The 17,310-nt window shown below is 35.9% G+C and overlaps 1 protein-coding gene across 2 annotated transcripts in view; it reads right to left on the reverse strand.

Annotated features, from left to right (window-relative positions):
* LOC127629279 (copine-9-like) overlaps window positions 1-17,310 on the reverse strand; it is a 102,682-nt gene that overhangs the window by 22,970 nt on the left and 62,402 nt on the right. For both annotated transcript variants that reach the window (XM_052106439.1, XM_052106440.1), the window contains exons 8-16: window positions 12,976-13,079; window positions 11,172-11,276; window positions 10,286-10,327; window positions 10,021-10,096; window positions 8,271-8,324; window positions 8,109-8,170; window positions 7,079-7,125; window positions 6,702-6,883; window positions 5,442-5,569 (exon numbers count right to left, since the gene is read on the reverse strand). In XM_052106439.1, the coding sequence (XP_051962399.1) occupies window positions 5,442-5,569; window positions 6,702-6,883; window positions 7,079-7,125; window positions 8,109-8,170; window positions 8,271-8,324; window positions 10,021-10,096; window positions 10,286-10,327; window positions 11,172-11,276; window positions 12,976-13,079 (800 nt within the window). The remainder of the gene's footprint in view (window positions 1-5,441; window positions 5,570-6,701; window positions 6,884-7,078; window positions 7,126-8,108; window positions 8,171-8,270; window positions 8,325-10,020; window positions 10,097-10,285; window positions 10,328-11,171; window positions 11,277-12,975; window positions 13,080-17,310) is intronic.

Here is a 17,310-nt window from a genome sequence, read left to right on the forward strand (position 1 = left end):
GATGTAACAATGTGAGTGGTGTTTTGCATGCAAGCATGACACTAGGGTGTTCTGGCTACTTAGGTTCACACAGGCAGCCAATCTGTCTCAAAACAATTTAGGTTTTAGAAGTCTGAACAGGACAAAAAGAACCCTTCTACATAAAATATTGAATTCCTAGCGGCATAAATGATGGCTTCTCAGGTGTTACACAGACACAGTAATGATGGTGAAGCTGTAGGATCATTACAAACTCAATTTTCAATAAAAATAACTTAAAAGTTAGTTAAAATTACCCTTTTATTACACCTTTCATCACTTTGCAACTCTGACAGTGGAAGGTAAAGTCTTTGAGGGGACAGAACATAGGGATGATCACTTCTGAATGTAACACATCTATATGACATGTATATGTTAAAGGGCAGCCAAGGTAGATGTCTGCACAGAACTGTTTTTTCCATCCCTCTCCTGCAAGTTTCTATCACGCACCCGATTAATTTTACTCAACGTTCATCCGCTCTCTGCCCGCAGTGATTTTCTTCCCGACCACTCCCATTCCCTCAACCCGCATTTGTTTTACTTATTGGGCAAAAGTCATACAAATAGACAACAAGTGTACACAAATAACATTTTATTTTTCTGTTATTGCTGTTATCAGATGACATTTAACTTGATGCTATTCTGACTTAACCGAGGTTGGTTTCTAAAGTGGCCCTTTTCCAGTCCCAGTTTCACATTCTTTGATGACATTGTCCATGCTTTGCTCTGCCATTCTTGTAAAGCACCATTGACCAGGGCCGTGGCTAGTGGGGTGAATGGTGGTAACGATTCTAGGGGTCCAAAGGTCCAGGGGTCCTAAAGGAGCCCAGAGCAATGTACAGGCAGTGGGTCCAGATTACCTTGCTACGGCCCTGCCATTGACCATTGTCTGCTCCAAATATTGGATTATTTGATTAATGTGTTGTGTGCAGATTTTTTGTTTATTGTTATCAGAAATAAATGTATTTAAAAATAATAAGCATTTTTTTTTGTTTGTTTTTTTTGCATTCATACATTATTAACATAAAAATAGATACCCACATTGGATTTTTCAGGCCCTTCCCTGACTGCCCGCTCCCTCACACAAATCATGGACATACCATCTTTTACCATTTTACTCTGAAATGTAATCCCACGCTGCAACTAATCTGACTGGGATTACCTCTAAAACAAAATGGTGCAAGCCTCTTTTACAATAATACAGACATTGGTTTTACCCACCAAAATAGATGCGCTTATAGGTGCCGTGCTGTAACCCACCACAATGTGATAAGGTACTGAATGTCTAATGCAAAACAGGACACGTCAGAGTTTTAATACAGGACAGGGGTCCACTTTAAACATTTCACCCTCCGACTGGGTCCCCTTAGAGCATTTTTGTACTTCAATACGGGATGTTTCTCTGCAGTCTAAAATACAGGGCAATATTCTGTAGGGGTTCTGTTTTGGTTTTGTTTTTGGTCAAAATATGGGACGTCCTGGCTAAAACAGGACAGATAACAAACTCTAGCAGCAACAAACATTGAATATGCCACCTCTCCCATTTTTAAAGGGTTAGTTCACCCAAAAAGGAAAGTTCTCCCATCCCGGATGTGTATGACTTTCTTTCATCTGCTGAACACCAACAAAGATTTTTAGAAGAATGTCTCAGCTCTGTAGGTCCATACAATATAAGTGAATGGGTGCCAACATTTAGAATTTTAATTTTTGGGTGAACTATCCCGTGACAAATGTGTTCATATTTGGATGCTGCCCTCATGAAAAACATAATAAAATGCAAAACGTCCATTGCTAAACAGTCACGCATGGTGAACATACAGGGCGCAAGTTTGCATCATTACTATGACAACTACTGTGGACGTGCTAGCAAAAGAAAAAAAATCTTATCTGGAAACAAATTCAGTCAAAAATTTTGAGAAAAAAAAAAAAGTATTTTCCCTGCACTGTGAACAAAACCTTAGACAGGGCTCGACATTAACGCTTGTAGACAAGTAGAATTTTGAACGGGCAAGTTAAAGAGAATTTGACATGCCTGACTGGAGAAGTAGCCTGAATAAAATCTCAATAATGAATGTTAGCTAAATTTTGAGAACTATTTTAATAATTCCCGCATGTTTCACTTTCAAAATGCAGGAAGTTTCCTCTTACACGTCGCTCTCTCTCCCTCTCGCCTTCACTCGTGCAGCTTGTGAGCATGTGCAGTGGGGAAGTGCATTTTTAGTGAACCTTAGTTGTTACATTTATTAACAGGTATAAACATGTTAACTGGACATGCGAATAGTGCGGTTGCATGCAGTTAAACTCTAGCTCCTGTTAATAAACAAGAGTGCTATGTTGGAGCGATAATTTTGTCTCGTTACACCATGACGCTCCCTTATAATACAGCAAGAAAGGCACAAATGCATTCTGCTACCATATGTAGAGTGAAGAGAAACACCTATGCTGCCTTCACGTGCTATTGGAATTACCATAAATATGAATTTCCCACTTGGATGTTGCACATGAATGACACCTCAAGTCGTAATTACTCGGATATCATTTTGATATCTAGTTTTTGAGATGGGAGGAGTTCTAAACTTTCAACATGGCGGAGGAGAGGACAGTTTCTGAAGTGAATTTTTCTAAATACAGCTAATTGTTAGCGCTTGCCGTTTTGGTCATATTCATTTATGTATATCAGCAACCATTCTATGCATGTTGTCAATTTTTACACTGTGAAAGTAGCTTATATTTGACCAAAATTCGATCAGCAAGCTGAGTGATATGTATTCTGGTGTCAAAATAAAAGTTCCTCAAGAAATATGTATAAATGAACCTGGTGTCGTTCGTGTTTCCTGTTCTTTCAAACAACAAATCGCGTGAACACGACATACATGTAATTACCACTTCAGAAGTGGGAAGCAGGATAATTCCGATAGCACATGAAGACAGCATTAAATCAGACCTATGCATCATCCTAAAGACCTGTTACACCTCTCATCTCTCTAAAGCTCTATTCGATGTATGCATCTGAACTATTTTCTCTGCCACATGAATCAGTCAGTTTTAATAAGTGTACCAATAACATAAATATTATTATTAGAATTACATTAATAATATAACATAAAAAAAATACATAATTAAAACTAATAATAATTAATTATTTATTTATAATTAAATAATTAATATCTGTTTTTAATATACATATTTGATCTGTTTTCAATATATATCATAACTGATTTAGTAGCAAGGTTCTCTCAGGATTTTATCTGTTAACATTTTCAATGCATTCTATCAATATTAAACAGCCATTTTTAATGCAACTGATGAGAATGGACTCATACTCTTAAAAAATTTGGTTACACAAACAACAAACAATACTGTTACATCATTTATTAATCTTAATGTTAATTACAACATATATTAATCCATTTTTTAAATAAAAAGTTAAGGGTTTTTTTCTCCCCAATTTGGAACGCCCAATTCCCAACACTCTAAGTCCTCGTGGTGGCGGAGTGACTCGCCTCAATCAGGGTGGCAGAGGCCTCCATGTCTGAGACCGTTAATCTGCACATTTTATCATGTGGCTCGTTGAGCGTGTTACCGCAGAGTTATAATGCGTGTGGAGGCTTCACGCTATTCTCCGCGGCATCCACGCACAACTCACCACACGCCCCACTGAGAGCTGAACCACATTATAGTGAACCACATTATAGTGACCACAAGGAGGTTACTCCATGTGACTTTACCCTCCCTAGCAACTGGGACAATTTGGTTGCTTAGGTGACCTGGCTCGTGTCACTCAGCACGCCCTGGATTGAAACTTGCGAATCCAGGGGTGGTAGTCAGCATCAATACTCGAGCTACCCATGCACTATGAACTAATAATTAACTATTGTATTTCTTTAGTAAATAACATTGACAAAGATTAATAAATACTGTAAAAATATATTGTTCATGGTAAGTTCATAATAGCTAATGTTAATATTATCATTATCTAATGTTAATAAAAGGTGCACTCAGTAATTTTTCCTCATAAAAAAAAGATTAGCTCAAAAAGATATGAAGTGTAATTTTGCAGTATATGTAGGAAATCATGAACACACATTAAAATGAACACTCCAGTCATATCAATTACCTTATCAAAGCTGTTTTATTCTACATGTAGAGGTTCTGCACATGGAGGCTGCCATGCTAGAATCACATGACCAGCAGAATACTACTTCTGCAGCAATGTGCAGTATACACAAGAGCAGACTGAAATACTGTAATCCACAATGCAATGGGATTTTACCAATGAACCATAAGTAATGCTGCGATCCATAACACCTTTATCTTCACATATTATTTGATTGAACAGACAAAAATTAAGCCATTTTTTTTTTACACAAATTTGCATATAATGCTAAACGTAATGGGGTCATATGTTACATTCTACTTTTTAAAAAATGGCACAGTATACAGTAAACAGTATGCTAGTAGTCCATTATAAATGTAGCCTTTCTCAAGTATACTTTTAAGACTTACATTTGTAAATTACCTTGTGAAATGATGTTATAAATTGCTATAAATTGCTAACCTCTACGCACCATCTATATTTAAAAAAATTATAAGTTTAATAGCAGAATTTGTTATGAATAATTACACTACCATGATCCTGCAGATAAAGATCCACCAATTAGAGAATCATGGCAAACAAAAGAGCAAAAGAGCTCTGCAGTGACCGCCCTCTCCATGAGTCGGTCTCCCTACACTCTCAAACTACTTATATATGTATTTTGCAATATCCTTTAAATATTTAGATTTTATACTTATAATTAACAACTTTAAATCATCAGTTTCATTTTTTTATTTTATTTATTGCAGTTCATTCCCTCATTAAATTAAATTATATATGACTTTAAATAAACGTTTGTAATGCTGTAATCCACCTTGGAGTTGGTTTGATTGGTTCATGGCTTAAATATTCTATAGATATAATGTTAGATGTACTATGTACGGTATGTCTACATAGTACATCAAACCATTTAATTTCAAAAATCTTTTTCTTCCATGATATATCGCTTGAGAAAAAGGTTTTAGTTGCTTGGAAAATATTAGACCTTGACTGCATCTGAGCAGCAGGTACACAGAGTAAAGTATTAGTCAAGTACAGAATTCTGGAGTCCTGTGTGTGTGTGTGTGTGTGTGTGTGTGTGTGTGTGTGTGTGTGTGTGTGTGTGTGTGTGTGTGTGTGTGTGTGTGTGTGTGTGTGTAAGTGCATTTGTGTGTGGAAAGAGGACAGGCTTTTGAGTGAATAACAAGTGGATAGTGATGATAGTGACAGGAATGAGTTCAGCTTGCAGGGCAGACAGAGAAAGAAACGAGGGCAGAGAGGGGTGGGGGGTCGAGTTATGGACTGCAGCTCGACTTCGTGTCAATTGCAGGAGAAGTGTTTAGCTTACTGTGCCACCTGGTTGATGACAGGGGCAAAGTTGGTTGGTCCGTAGAGCTGCACTTTCCGGAGACAGTCATAATATGCCTCCAGCACGCCTTCGATGCCAACACAGTTTGCATTCTCACAGTCTGAGTTCTACAATATCAGAATACACATGCATTTAGAACATCTCCAGAATAAATGCAAATAAATGCTTTAAATAACAATATTTTTAATTGGAATTTGGGAGAAATGTTGTCAGTACTTTATAGAATACAGAATACAATTTTTACTCAAACACATACCAATCCAGAGAAACTGATAATTTAGCAGTTTGCATTATTAATATATATATATAATATAATATATATATATAAAGAGAGAGCATTTATTTGCACAAAATGACAAGTGGTCAAAATAACAAAACAGATGCAATGTTTTCAGACCTTGAATATGTGGTTTAGCATGGGGGAAATCAGTTCCCCATTACAATAGTTACTCATTGATTACTATGAGAAATATGGGGAGAAATATCCAAAACATGACGAAAAGCTGTTGTGTAATTTTTGGCACTTCAGACAGAGACCCAAAAAAAAGACTGAACCTATTTTTGATTGCCTTCCAACCGACAAAGAAGAGCGCTGCGGCTGCAATCGACCATATGCTGGATATACTGTCATTATATTATTAACAGTGGATTATTAACACTTTACTTGTATTCACACCTATATATATATATTTAATAAATTGACTTTCATTTTATGGACCACGGTGGAAGAACATAATGTCCTAGAATGGTCTAATTTACCCCAATGTCTTCAAAATGGAGCCAAAACTACATGAAGTTGACTTACAATATGGAAACCTTAAACACAATACCTAAGAAGTTGCATTGCCCATTTTGTTGTTGTGATTGACTAATCAAATCCATCTGTTGTGTGACTGTGTTGAATTTCTTTTAATTGCAATTTTGTGAATTCCTCTCATTCCAATTCAACATCCTGTGTTGCTCAATTGAAAGGAAGCCCATTCTTACATTGTGAGTCTCGCCTAGCCCTGATATATATATTGAATTTATAATGCATGAAGAACAATTCCCATGTATTTTTTACTTATTTACATTGTACTAAGAGATTTCTCATGTTGTTACATGCTATGCCTATTGCTAAAAATTCAAGGCACTCTATTTCAATATCAATAATGGACATCACGTCTTTACTGTTTAAGATTTAGGCATCCAACAACACTTTCCTATTTTTTTAATGGCTGTTTTTGAGCTGTTACTCACGAGGGGAAAGGCATGAGAGATCTTGTCATCGGGAGGGAGTTTAGCCCCAAAGCCGTAGGCAGGGAAGAGTTTGTCACTGTCATAATCCTGGACAATTTCCCCCACAGCTTTAAGGGCCATGGCGTATGCATTCAGCTGATACGGGTTCATGTAATGGAGTGATGTTGGCTGTGATGGGTTTCCTGTGTTCAAATATCAATCAACACACGTTTAGAAACAAGTACAGAAAAGGTCATGAGACTGTGGTTGCTTACATCAGTGCTAGATATTAAGTCTAATATGGTGATGTGACAATTGCATGCCGCACACACACACACACACACACACACGAATGGCTGCTGCCGATTGTGTAATTAATTCAATGTAGATGAACTTACCATTAGACGCAGTGAAGTCTATGGCTACTGTGAAGTTGAGCTGTGTTCTGTTTTCAAGATTGAAAAGAGTCACAGTCAAAAGTTGTTTCATACTTGACATGGTATGCTATTTTACAGGTCTAGTGTGTCAGACAGATAAAAAGTAAAGAATTGACTATAAATCCACATATGTTTTTATACAGTATTCCAACAGTGTATTAGTAGAGTATGTTGAAACTAAAGGACATTTTCTGTGTTCAATACAAGTTAAGCTTAATTGCCAGCATTAGCGGCATAATGTTCATTACCACGAACAAATAATTTTGACTTGTCCCTCCTTTTCTTTAAAAAATGTAAAACTCAAGGTTATAGTGAGGCACTTACATTGGAAGTGAATGGGGCCAACTAATGGAGAGTTTAAAGGCAGAAATTTGATGCTTTATTTTAATTCTAATTTTAAAACATTTCAATACAGTAATTTAAAATGCAACAAAATAGGACAACAGGGTGTTCGCTGTCCTTTTCTGCATATCACAGCGCCATTTTGTGGTCCGTTCTGCATAACGAGGTGGCTCATTTTAGCTTATTGTGGCCCATTCGGCCCATTTCGCAGCCAACCCACCAGCCCGCTTGGTTCTCCCGATGGCCAGTCTGCCCCTGATTCCACCAGGAAAATGCCCAGTATGCCAGATTACCAGTCCAGCCCTGCCTACATCCTACATACAGGGCCATCGTTTCAATTAACAGGGCCTAGGACAATATTTTTATGGGTAGGCCTCCTTCTTTGGGTTTAAGTCATATTCATAAAAATGTTGTGACATTTTGACTGTCTGTCTGTCTAGCTATCAGTATTCAATACAGATGCAAAGGCTCCATGACAAAAGGTTCCACTCAGGTTTATTGGTATTGTCTCAAGCGCAAGATATTCAGATTGACAAACCATAATTCCTCAAAACCGTTTATATGCATGCTTGTCACAGATGCTTTTTAATTAGTAAATCTGCCTGTTTGTGCTGCCTAATTTATCCAGGGACTTTTAAGGGGCACTCACCCGCCCCGAATGAAGTCCACAAATGTGTACTCGGATTCCACTTTGAAGGACAAAAGTGTTACCTAGAGAGAGTGAAAGAGGAAGAGAGGAGAGATAATGGAAGTCATTATGAAAATAAATCAGGAGAGGAGAGCGCTTGACAGGCAATTCATTCACACGTACCGTGCCAGAGTTGACGTATTTCTTTTTCCTCCCCTTCTTCTTAGGATTCAAGACCTGAAAGAGATACAAAAAAAACACCCATCAAGCATGGATGAACTGCTATGGTTTTTCTGAGACATGCTCGAAGTCAATACACAACAAAAAGTGTGTTTTTAATATTTAGTTGTGCCAGTTCAGAATTCAGATATCATAATGGGTGTTTCTTCAACTTCCAGCACTTTTAGATCTCAGAGGTAGATTTTTAGTAAAGGTAAACAATTTAAACTTTCTTTTTATATATATTCAGATTATTTTCAAACTGGCTTGAAAAGTTTTTACCATTCTTTCTTTATTAATTAATACTACATTACAAATGCCTTTAATGTACAGATTAGATATTTTTTTTCTCCTGTCCCACACCCAGAATATCAATAATAAAATATGGAAAAACCATCTTAATAATATTATTCTGCTTTTTTAGTTTTTTTGGTTTGTTTTGTATAGATATTATTATAACTGGTTCAATTTATTGCCGGTTCATGAAATATGCTCTAACCAATCAAAGTAACTTTAAATGCTAAAAGTATTTCAATAGAAAATGTTTACATTTATGCATTTGGCAGACACTTTTATCCAAAGTGACTTACGTTGCAAATATTACAGGGACAATCCCCCTGGAGCAACCTGGAGTTGAGTACCTTACTCAAGGACACTAGTTATAGGGGATCGAACCAGCAACCTTATGCTTACCCATTCTGTGTTTTAGCATATTCAAGTGTTTCCTCAACTATGGGCATTTTTATGTCCCAGGTGTTGATTTTGTTTTTTAATAATTATTATTATTTGTATCAAAACTAAAAGATTTAAACTTGTTTCTTTTTTTATATGCAGGTCACATTAGAACTGACTTGGCAACTTTTTACAAGTTCTTCATCATTTATTTCTGGTACTTCTAATAAATTTGTTTTACCTTTTTTACTATTAAATTGTATTGTTTTAGCCTTGTACCAGACGTTCAATGTTAACCAATGAAAATCCATTATAAAAATGTTTAATTATTACATATTTAAACCTATGATAATCTAAACGAAGAGTCAACCATTTTAATATCAATCTTTCAAAGGTTACTGTCCCACAGTTGTGGCATCATTTCCACCACACCAAACAATTTTACCCCTGATAAAGTAAAAAAAAATTCTAAATTACGTGTACTTCTTAACCAAGTCAACAAAAGTGTCAGTGAAGAGCTTGCTTGAGATGAAATACTTAATGAGACAAGTGATGTTTGAAGAAAACAGAAAAAAAATGTTTGCCGAATTATATAAAAAGTGTACAAATATTACTTAATATTGAGAATATAAATGAAATTAGCCTTAGAAAGACAAACCTCGGGCATTTTACATAAAAAAATTATTAAATAAATAAAAAACATAAAAAAATAAAATTCCATCACTGTCCTTTCAACAACATATTTCTAATGACACTTTGGTGGGAATGTCTGAAAAATAAATAAATAATAAATAAATAGTTTTTTTCAAGGATACATGAGCATATCCTCTGCTGGACATTGGAAAAATTAACTCCTTTTTTTTTTTTAAGGGAATTTCAGTCAAAAGTCAAAAGTGCCTACAAAAGAAACAACATCTTGTTTTCTTTCTCGTTTAGTACATTTCCCAACAAGTCAAAATACAGGAAGGGCTTTCAAATTAAGAGGCACCAGTTCAGAAATATTATTTAGAAGATGTATGTGCACAAAAAATTATTATTGTACCTCATAGACATTGAATTGACTCTGTCCACGAGACAGTTCCCTGTAGCTGGTGGTAAATTCGCCGATGAAGTCATGACTAAAGAAAGATTAAACAGTTTACTTGACCAAAGAATACTTCATAAACAAGATCTGAGCATGCTGAGAAAAACTTATTTAGGCTAATGAAGATTTGGCTTGAGTTTTTCTTATTATAGAATTTAATTGTCATCATAAACACAATATTAACCACCCACAAGGGGAACGCAAGCCACAAAAAACAGTGTACCTTCCATCTCGGTCCCAGTCATAAACATCAATCTTCACTGTTCTGGAAAGATTACAAACAAATCAAACCTCACAGCAAGTCAATATCTAAAATTAAATGCAGAAAGCCTGAGTTTTCTCAGACGGTCAGAGTATGATGCCGGCCTGGTGAGTCCACAGAGCCAATCTAAAATAACACCAGAATAACACAAAAATAACGGTCAGGCGCTCCTACACTCCAGCTGGGATTATCCTGACAGCCGCAGAGACACAGCTGCCCGTTTCCACGGCTCACGGCACCAGCGGCGTCTCGTTTGAACACCTCACAACTCATAAGCCTGAGGGACGCTTTAAAGGTACGTCAAAAAACCTTTTCCTGTCAAAAATATGACTCCTATCAGAAATGTCAAACATTATTTAAATGTTTGCAATATAAATACAAAGATATTGGCTCTGAAAACACACCAGGAATCAGGTGCTTTATCTCATATTCATATATTTTATACAGAGGCCCAAAAAGTATTTGGAAACTTAAGCTGTAATAAAAATTTAATAATGTCATTGCATTAGTAAACAAAATGTCAAACCAAATAGCATAAGGACACTTTTCACAAAAAGAAGTTTGTTCATGTGTAATGCAATGACATTTACACCTTAAGTAAATACTTTTTGGGTCCACTGTACATTAATACTGTCACTCATATTAAAAGTCAAGTTAGTCAACATGAAATGGTTGTTCATGGTGTTCGCCACGTTTACCTTTCTATGACGTATTTCCAAATGAAAAATAATTTTCAATGAGAAATAAATCTAGAGAGGAACATGATTTTATACATGGGAAAAAATGATTTCATGTTGACTTCAGGGTGCCATGTAGCATGATTATATTACTGGTAAAGGAGCCTTACCTATCATAGTCTCCATTACAGAGAGCTCGCACTGGGATGGTGAAGGGCTGCCATACAGGATTTAGTGTATTCTTTATCACCTCTGTTTTGTGACAGATAGTAAACCTAGAAAGGAAAATCAAAAAGGAAATCTTTATTTAAAGGGTTATGAGATCTGTAGCTATTTCGATTAAAGGAATAGTTCAGCCAAAAATGTATTCTGTCATAATTTAGTCATCCTCATGTTGTTCCAAACACGTATGACTGACTTTCTTCTGTGGAGCAAAAATGAGATGTTAGGCAGAATGTTCATTATCAGTGCTTAACATTACTATTCTGCTTAACTAACATGTTCTTTTGAGTTTCGAGGAAGAAAAAAGTCATATAGATTTGGAACAGCATTAGGGTGAGAAAAAATGACAGAATTGTTATTGTTTACGTGAACTATCCCTTTAAGGAATATTCTTACGCTGCTTTGAAAAAGTATATCAAGCCAACCGAAGCGACGCATCATTAAAAAAGTGGTTTGCATCAGCTGGATATCATGTAAGGTACTATGAAATACAAATTATTTTTTCCCAAATTTTGTGTTTTCCGTTTTATCTGAATTGCACGTTGTGGCAGGCGGAGGGCGGGGCAGGGCCGTGATTCCGCACACCCGGACCCTAATCAGGCTAATCAGGCCTCGAGAGGGATAAGGGCCGACCGAAGACGGCAGTGCGACAGAGAGAGAGAAAGATTTACAGACAGCTGTCTGACACTGTGTTTGTGTCTTTTGGTTCAGTTTTTCATTAAACTTCTATTTATATTGTCAAGCCGGATCTCGCCACCTCCTTTCCCTTTAACCTCTTTGCACATGTTTTAAAGTTTAATAAAATTTTGTCATCAAAAAAACTAACCTAATCAAATAAATTCATAGAACTTAAGTCAAATGTAAACAGAAAAATTACTTTTTAACACACCAATGCATTATTTGTATCAAATTAAGTGACAGAATGTTATTAATCTTACATTTTTTGGAGTTTTCATTGTGTTCAACAAAAGAAAGAAAGTAATTCCCATCTGGGATGGCATGAGGGTTAATAAATGATGAGAGAATTTAAATTTTTGGGTGATTTCTTTGGGATTATTTCTGCATTATTTTGGAACAGGGACACATTTGGAATGTCTCACCGTAGCTGTGCTTCATTTCTTTTCAGCATATCACGTAATAATGTTTTCAGTTATTGTGTAAATAGGTTGGGGGCATGATTAATTGCATACATTTTTTGAATGCATACATTTTTATAGAATTAACTATTAACATTACATTTGCATGTTTAATATACAGACTTTTTTCATATCGCAACATTACTTTCATGACAATTAAGCATATTGTTCCTCAAATTCTTAATTCAGTCATGCATCCGGACATTTAACTTTTAAGTTATAATTCCCATTATTTTTCTAAAAGGTGATTCTCATTAGATTGTCAGTACTGTCAGGGGCCGTTCAGACTGAACTCATCTGTGCGTTCTCAAAGAAGGAAATATTTAATATTTAATTGAATTTCTTTAAGCTTCAAACACATTGTAATAAAAATGCGGAAGACGCTGAAAAAACAGCAAGATTCGACACAATGGTCAAAGACATCCATCTAAAGCCAGTTATTCATAGAAAAACTGTTCAAATGAATGAAATAATGGATAGTGTGAACAGCATGTCATTTTGCTATATTTACTGAATTACAGAAAAAATTGGTTACGATAGTGCCTAGAAATTCCACACTTCCCCTTTAAGGAAAATGATTAATAGGGAGTACAGTATCACTTTTGATGAAACTCACGTGCCATCTTCATTGCTTCGGTAAAACACCAAGAAGGGATCAGACTTCCCGAAGAAATCCTTCTTATCCAACTTGTTAGCACAGAGTTGCATGGTTGCAATGTCCTGTTACAAGACATTTTGATTACTTTGGATGAATGGGAACAACAAATTCAAAGTGCTACCAAACAAAACACAAACAAGGTGTACAACAAGGTGTAAAAGCAACCAGACAAACACAGCACCCTTGACTCAATACCAATTCCACCTCGACGCTATTACATCCGACAATGCATTTTAATAGCTTGTCTCAGTTAACATCCCTCCAGAAGAGGAGTTCAGGACACAACAAAGGCAAAATAGTAGGACAAGAAATAAATTCCATGGAGAGGACACTCTCTTGCGTTGGAGGAGTACAGCAAATGGTACATACAAATTAATGGTGAGTGAAGGTCTCTCGTGTTTAGCTATTTATTGGTGCCGTTCTCCTGAGAATAACAGTTCTCTAGGGACTCCAAGGATAGCAACAAGGAAGTCACACATGAAACAGATTTACGGATGGAAACTTGATAGAGAGACGATATCTAGGGAACACTCAAGAAACTACGGTCTGGGTGACACAGGACTGAAAGCTCATGTGCATTTTAAAAACATCCGGTCCCACTTGGGGAGGCTAAAGCTGTGTTTGAGGTGAACTGTCAGTCCTTATACAGGGCTTTCTGTCTAATACTTCCTGTAGCTACATGCTATTACAAGGTCACAGAGTGATGGAATTGAATTTAAATATATTATACATAATATATTATACATTTTTCCATTTACAGTAAGATGAGATGTTTTTTACTATTATTATTATTATTATTATTACAATAATGACAATTATCATGAAAATAATGTCCCAAAAAGTGCATAAAGAGGTCAAATGACCCCCTGAAATAAAATTATAATAAAAAAACTAATTCAGAGAAACCTAACAAAATGTTTTAATGTGTTCTGTATGCTTATAATAAGAAAAAACTTTGCTTTTGCTTTAATTGATTCAAAGGGAAAACAAGTTATTTTCATACCTCATTGACAGACTTATCTTGTTTTAAGTATAAAACCCAAGAAATTTGAAACAAGACTTTTCAAGTTTTACGTAATTCTGCTTCTCAAGTATTTAATTTGTTTCTTGTTTTAAGGATGTTTACTGGAAAATAAGAAAACATATTCATTAAGAATGTTTTTTTGTTTTTTTTTTTTTTTTGCATCACAAGACGAGATTACAGAGATTTAGCTACATAAATTACTTTAGGTATAATCCAGGCCTTGGCACAAACCAGATTTCTAATTAATATATGGAATATCAAAGATACAAATTTATAAAAAAATATATATAGAGTCAAATTTCATTATAAATGCTTATGGGTCATTTTGACCACCAATATGTAGACTGGGTGTAGTGATACAACATTTAAAAAAAAATTATGAACATATGAATAATAACTATAGAAATATGTATTATATTTTGTTAATAAATACAGGCATGTTCTTGACAGGCTTTGTGATATTCAATCATGGATTCTTAAAGGAATACATTTTTAAGTCATGTGACACCATGCGAGGAGCGGACATGTGAATGGCGAGCTCTTTGCACTTTTCTAGTTTTATTACTATTTGTGTCATAAACCTGTGAGATTCGATAAACCCTGATTCTTAACTGTTCTAGGAAGACAATATGTCAAAAAATTCAAAATCTTGAGACACTTACATGCTCGGGCTGATTCCCCGGAGCAACAGACCGAAAGCCAAGACTCAATAATCTGGTGTGAATTGATGAATGTGTTGGCAATGTTGACAAACGTAATTGCTGATTTGGAGGATCTTGGATATGTCGATGGATTACTTCCATGGAGACGAAATACACTGAGTTGGTTACAAGATTGTCGGACGTCGAGAGACGGAACGATTATCTGAAGTCATTGGAGATCGAATTAGCTGCTAATTCGCTAGGGAAGAAGGTTGATTAGGAATGCATTTGGGGAAAAATGGAGGATTTGGAGAATCTTATTCAACAAAATTACATCAGAATTGTTGGAATTCCAGAGCATGAGGAAGGCCTAGATATGGTGAAATTCCTAAATAAGCTCTTCCCAAGCTGCTCGATGTAACAGGCCATAAACTGGAAATCGAGCAAGCTCACAGATTCATGGCTCGGACATCCGCTGGGGGAGACGGTCCCCAATCAATTCTATCCAGATTTCTGAGATCATCCGATAAAGATGTGTTGTGCAAGGTGAGAATTAAAGGAAAGCTTTCTTGTTCCCAGACTTTGCAAATTTGACAAAAGAGAAATGTGATAGATTCAAGGAATGCAAGAATCAATATATATATGGAAAATTGTTTTTGCAATAATGATTCCAGCCAAACTGAGAATAGATACTAAGGATGGCCGCAAAGTATTTACATGTCCACAGCAAGTGAAGTCCTTCATAAAAACATTGGAGTGAGTAAGCCATTTGATGTTTCTGATGTGGCCCCTGAGTGAACTTGACTTGCTGAATATACTCTTGACTGTCTGAGGAAGCTGGGCACCATTTTGTTTCTTTTTTTGCTGGTTCTGCCTAGAGGCTGTTTTGTGGAATAACACTCCTTCGGGACAGTTATGGATGAATCTGCATGTTTCTTGTGTTTATGCCTCCTATTGGCTGGAGTTTGTTTTGTGGAGTATTTTTTGCAGGACTTTGGAAGGATTAAGTCATCTGCTGCACTCATGAACAGCCGGCTCAATGAACATTCGTTTGACTGTCCGAGGAAACTGAACAGATTTTTTTTAAAAATATTTTTTGTGCTGGTTCCGCTTTGTGGAGGAACACACCTTTGATAAAGTTTGGGAATTAATCTACACTTTCTTTGTGTTTATTTTGCCTATGGCTTGAGTTTGTTTTATAGATTATTTTCTATTATGTAATTCTGTCTCACAAAATTTGTATAGAAGCACCGATTTAAGCAATCCGATGGCAAATTTGTCACGGGGACTCTCGTAGGCATACATGGACTGTTTGAGTTTAGAGGGATGGACGCTGTCGTGCGTGGGGTAAATGTGCATGTTTTTATTTTTTCTGTTTCTTCAGTTCGGGGTTTAATTGTTGCACTAATGGAGGAATGTGGTCTTTATAATTTTGACACAATCTATTATTTCTAACATTTCAAAATATCAAATGTTAATATGAGTGGATTATATCTCTCCACTTGGAATGTGAATGGGTTGGGGCACCCCATAACATATTTATGGTTATTTATTTTCTTAAACGTAAGAAATATGATATAGTGTTTCTTCAAGAAATGCATCTTTCCCAGCAGGAATCTGAAAAATTTGGTAAGATATGGGGTGGACATGTTTTCTTTAATGCTGGCTCAAGTAAGAGCAGGGGAGTCATTACACTGATAAATAAACATTTACAATTTAAATGTCTTAAACAGGTTAAAGATAAATTAGGAAGAGCCATTATTGTTTTAGCAGTAATTCAGGGGCAAAAGTTGATATAAAAGTTTGGCTAATATTTACATATTTAATGCTGTTGATCAGGGCTTTTTTATAGATCTTGAAGGGATGTTGCAAGTCGCTGGCACCCCTCAGGATATAATATTGGGAGGAGACTTTAATCGTTTGATGGGCTCAGTCCTTGATTATAGTGAAGCAAAAGTGTGTAAGCCCCCTTGAGCAACATTGACACTTCACAGGATGTGTCAAAATCTTGGTCTTACAGATATTTGGAGAAATTTGAACCCATCTGGTAGGGGCTAAAAAAAAAAATCATTTCTAGAATATATGTTTTTTTTATATCTAAGTGTCAGGACTGCGGTTTGGTCAGCCTCATTGTGTTTGTGTCTGTGCCGTTGTTTTTCCAGAGCGCATGGATGTCTTGTTTGTCCACCCACGCGCTTTATCATGTGGTGTTTGTGTTCATTCAGTATGTGCTTCTACACGTGTTGTTCTGTTGAGCGTGCCATGAGTTCAACTGTCAGTTGTCGCCCTGCCAACTTGTTACCCTGTTTGTTCATTATCTCTCTCATGTGTTACCCCTCATTAGCTTCCTTTTATATTCCCTTTGTGTTTTTTGTTCCATGCCAGATCATGTTTATGTGTTTTGTTATTCATGTCTTGTTATATTCTTTTATTTTGATTTTGCTTTGGATTCCATGTTATTTCTATTTTTATTTTCTTTTGCTGTGTCTTGAGTCCTGCTAGTTATCCAGCCTTGTTTTGATTTTTATCAAATGTTTTATCCAGTTTTCTACTCTTCCTTTTTCTAAACAATTATTTGGCATAGTTAATAGGTTTTTTTGTTTATTTTATTTTATCTCTTGTGGCTTG

This window comes from Xyrauchen texanus, chromosome 35 (assembly GCF_025860055.1).
Source record: "Xyrauchen texanus isolate HMW12.3.18 chromosome 35, RBS_HiC_50CHRs, whole genome shotgun sequence".
NCBI lineage: Eukaryota > Metazoa > Chordata > Actinopteri > Cypriniformes > Catostomidae > Xyrauchen > Xyrauchen texanus.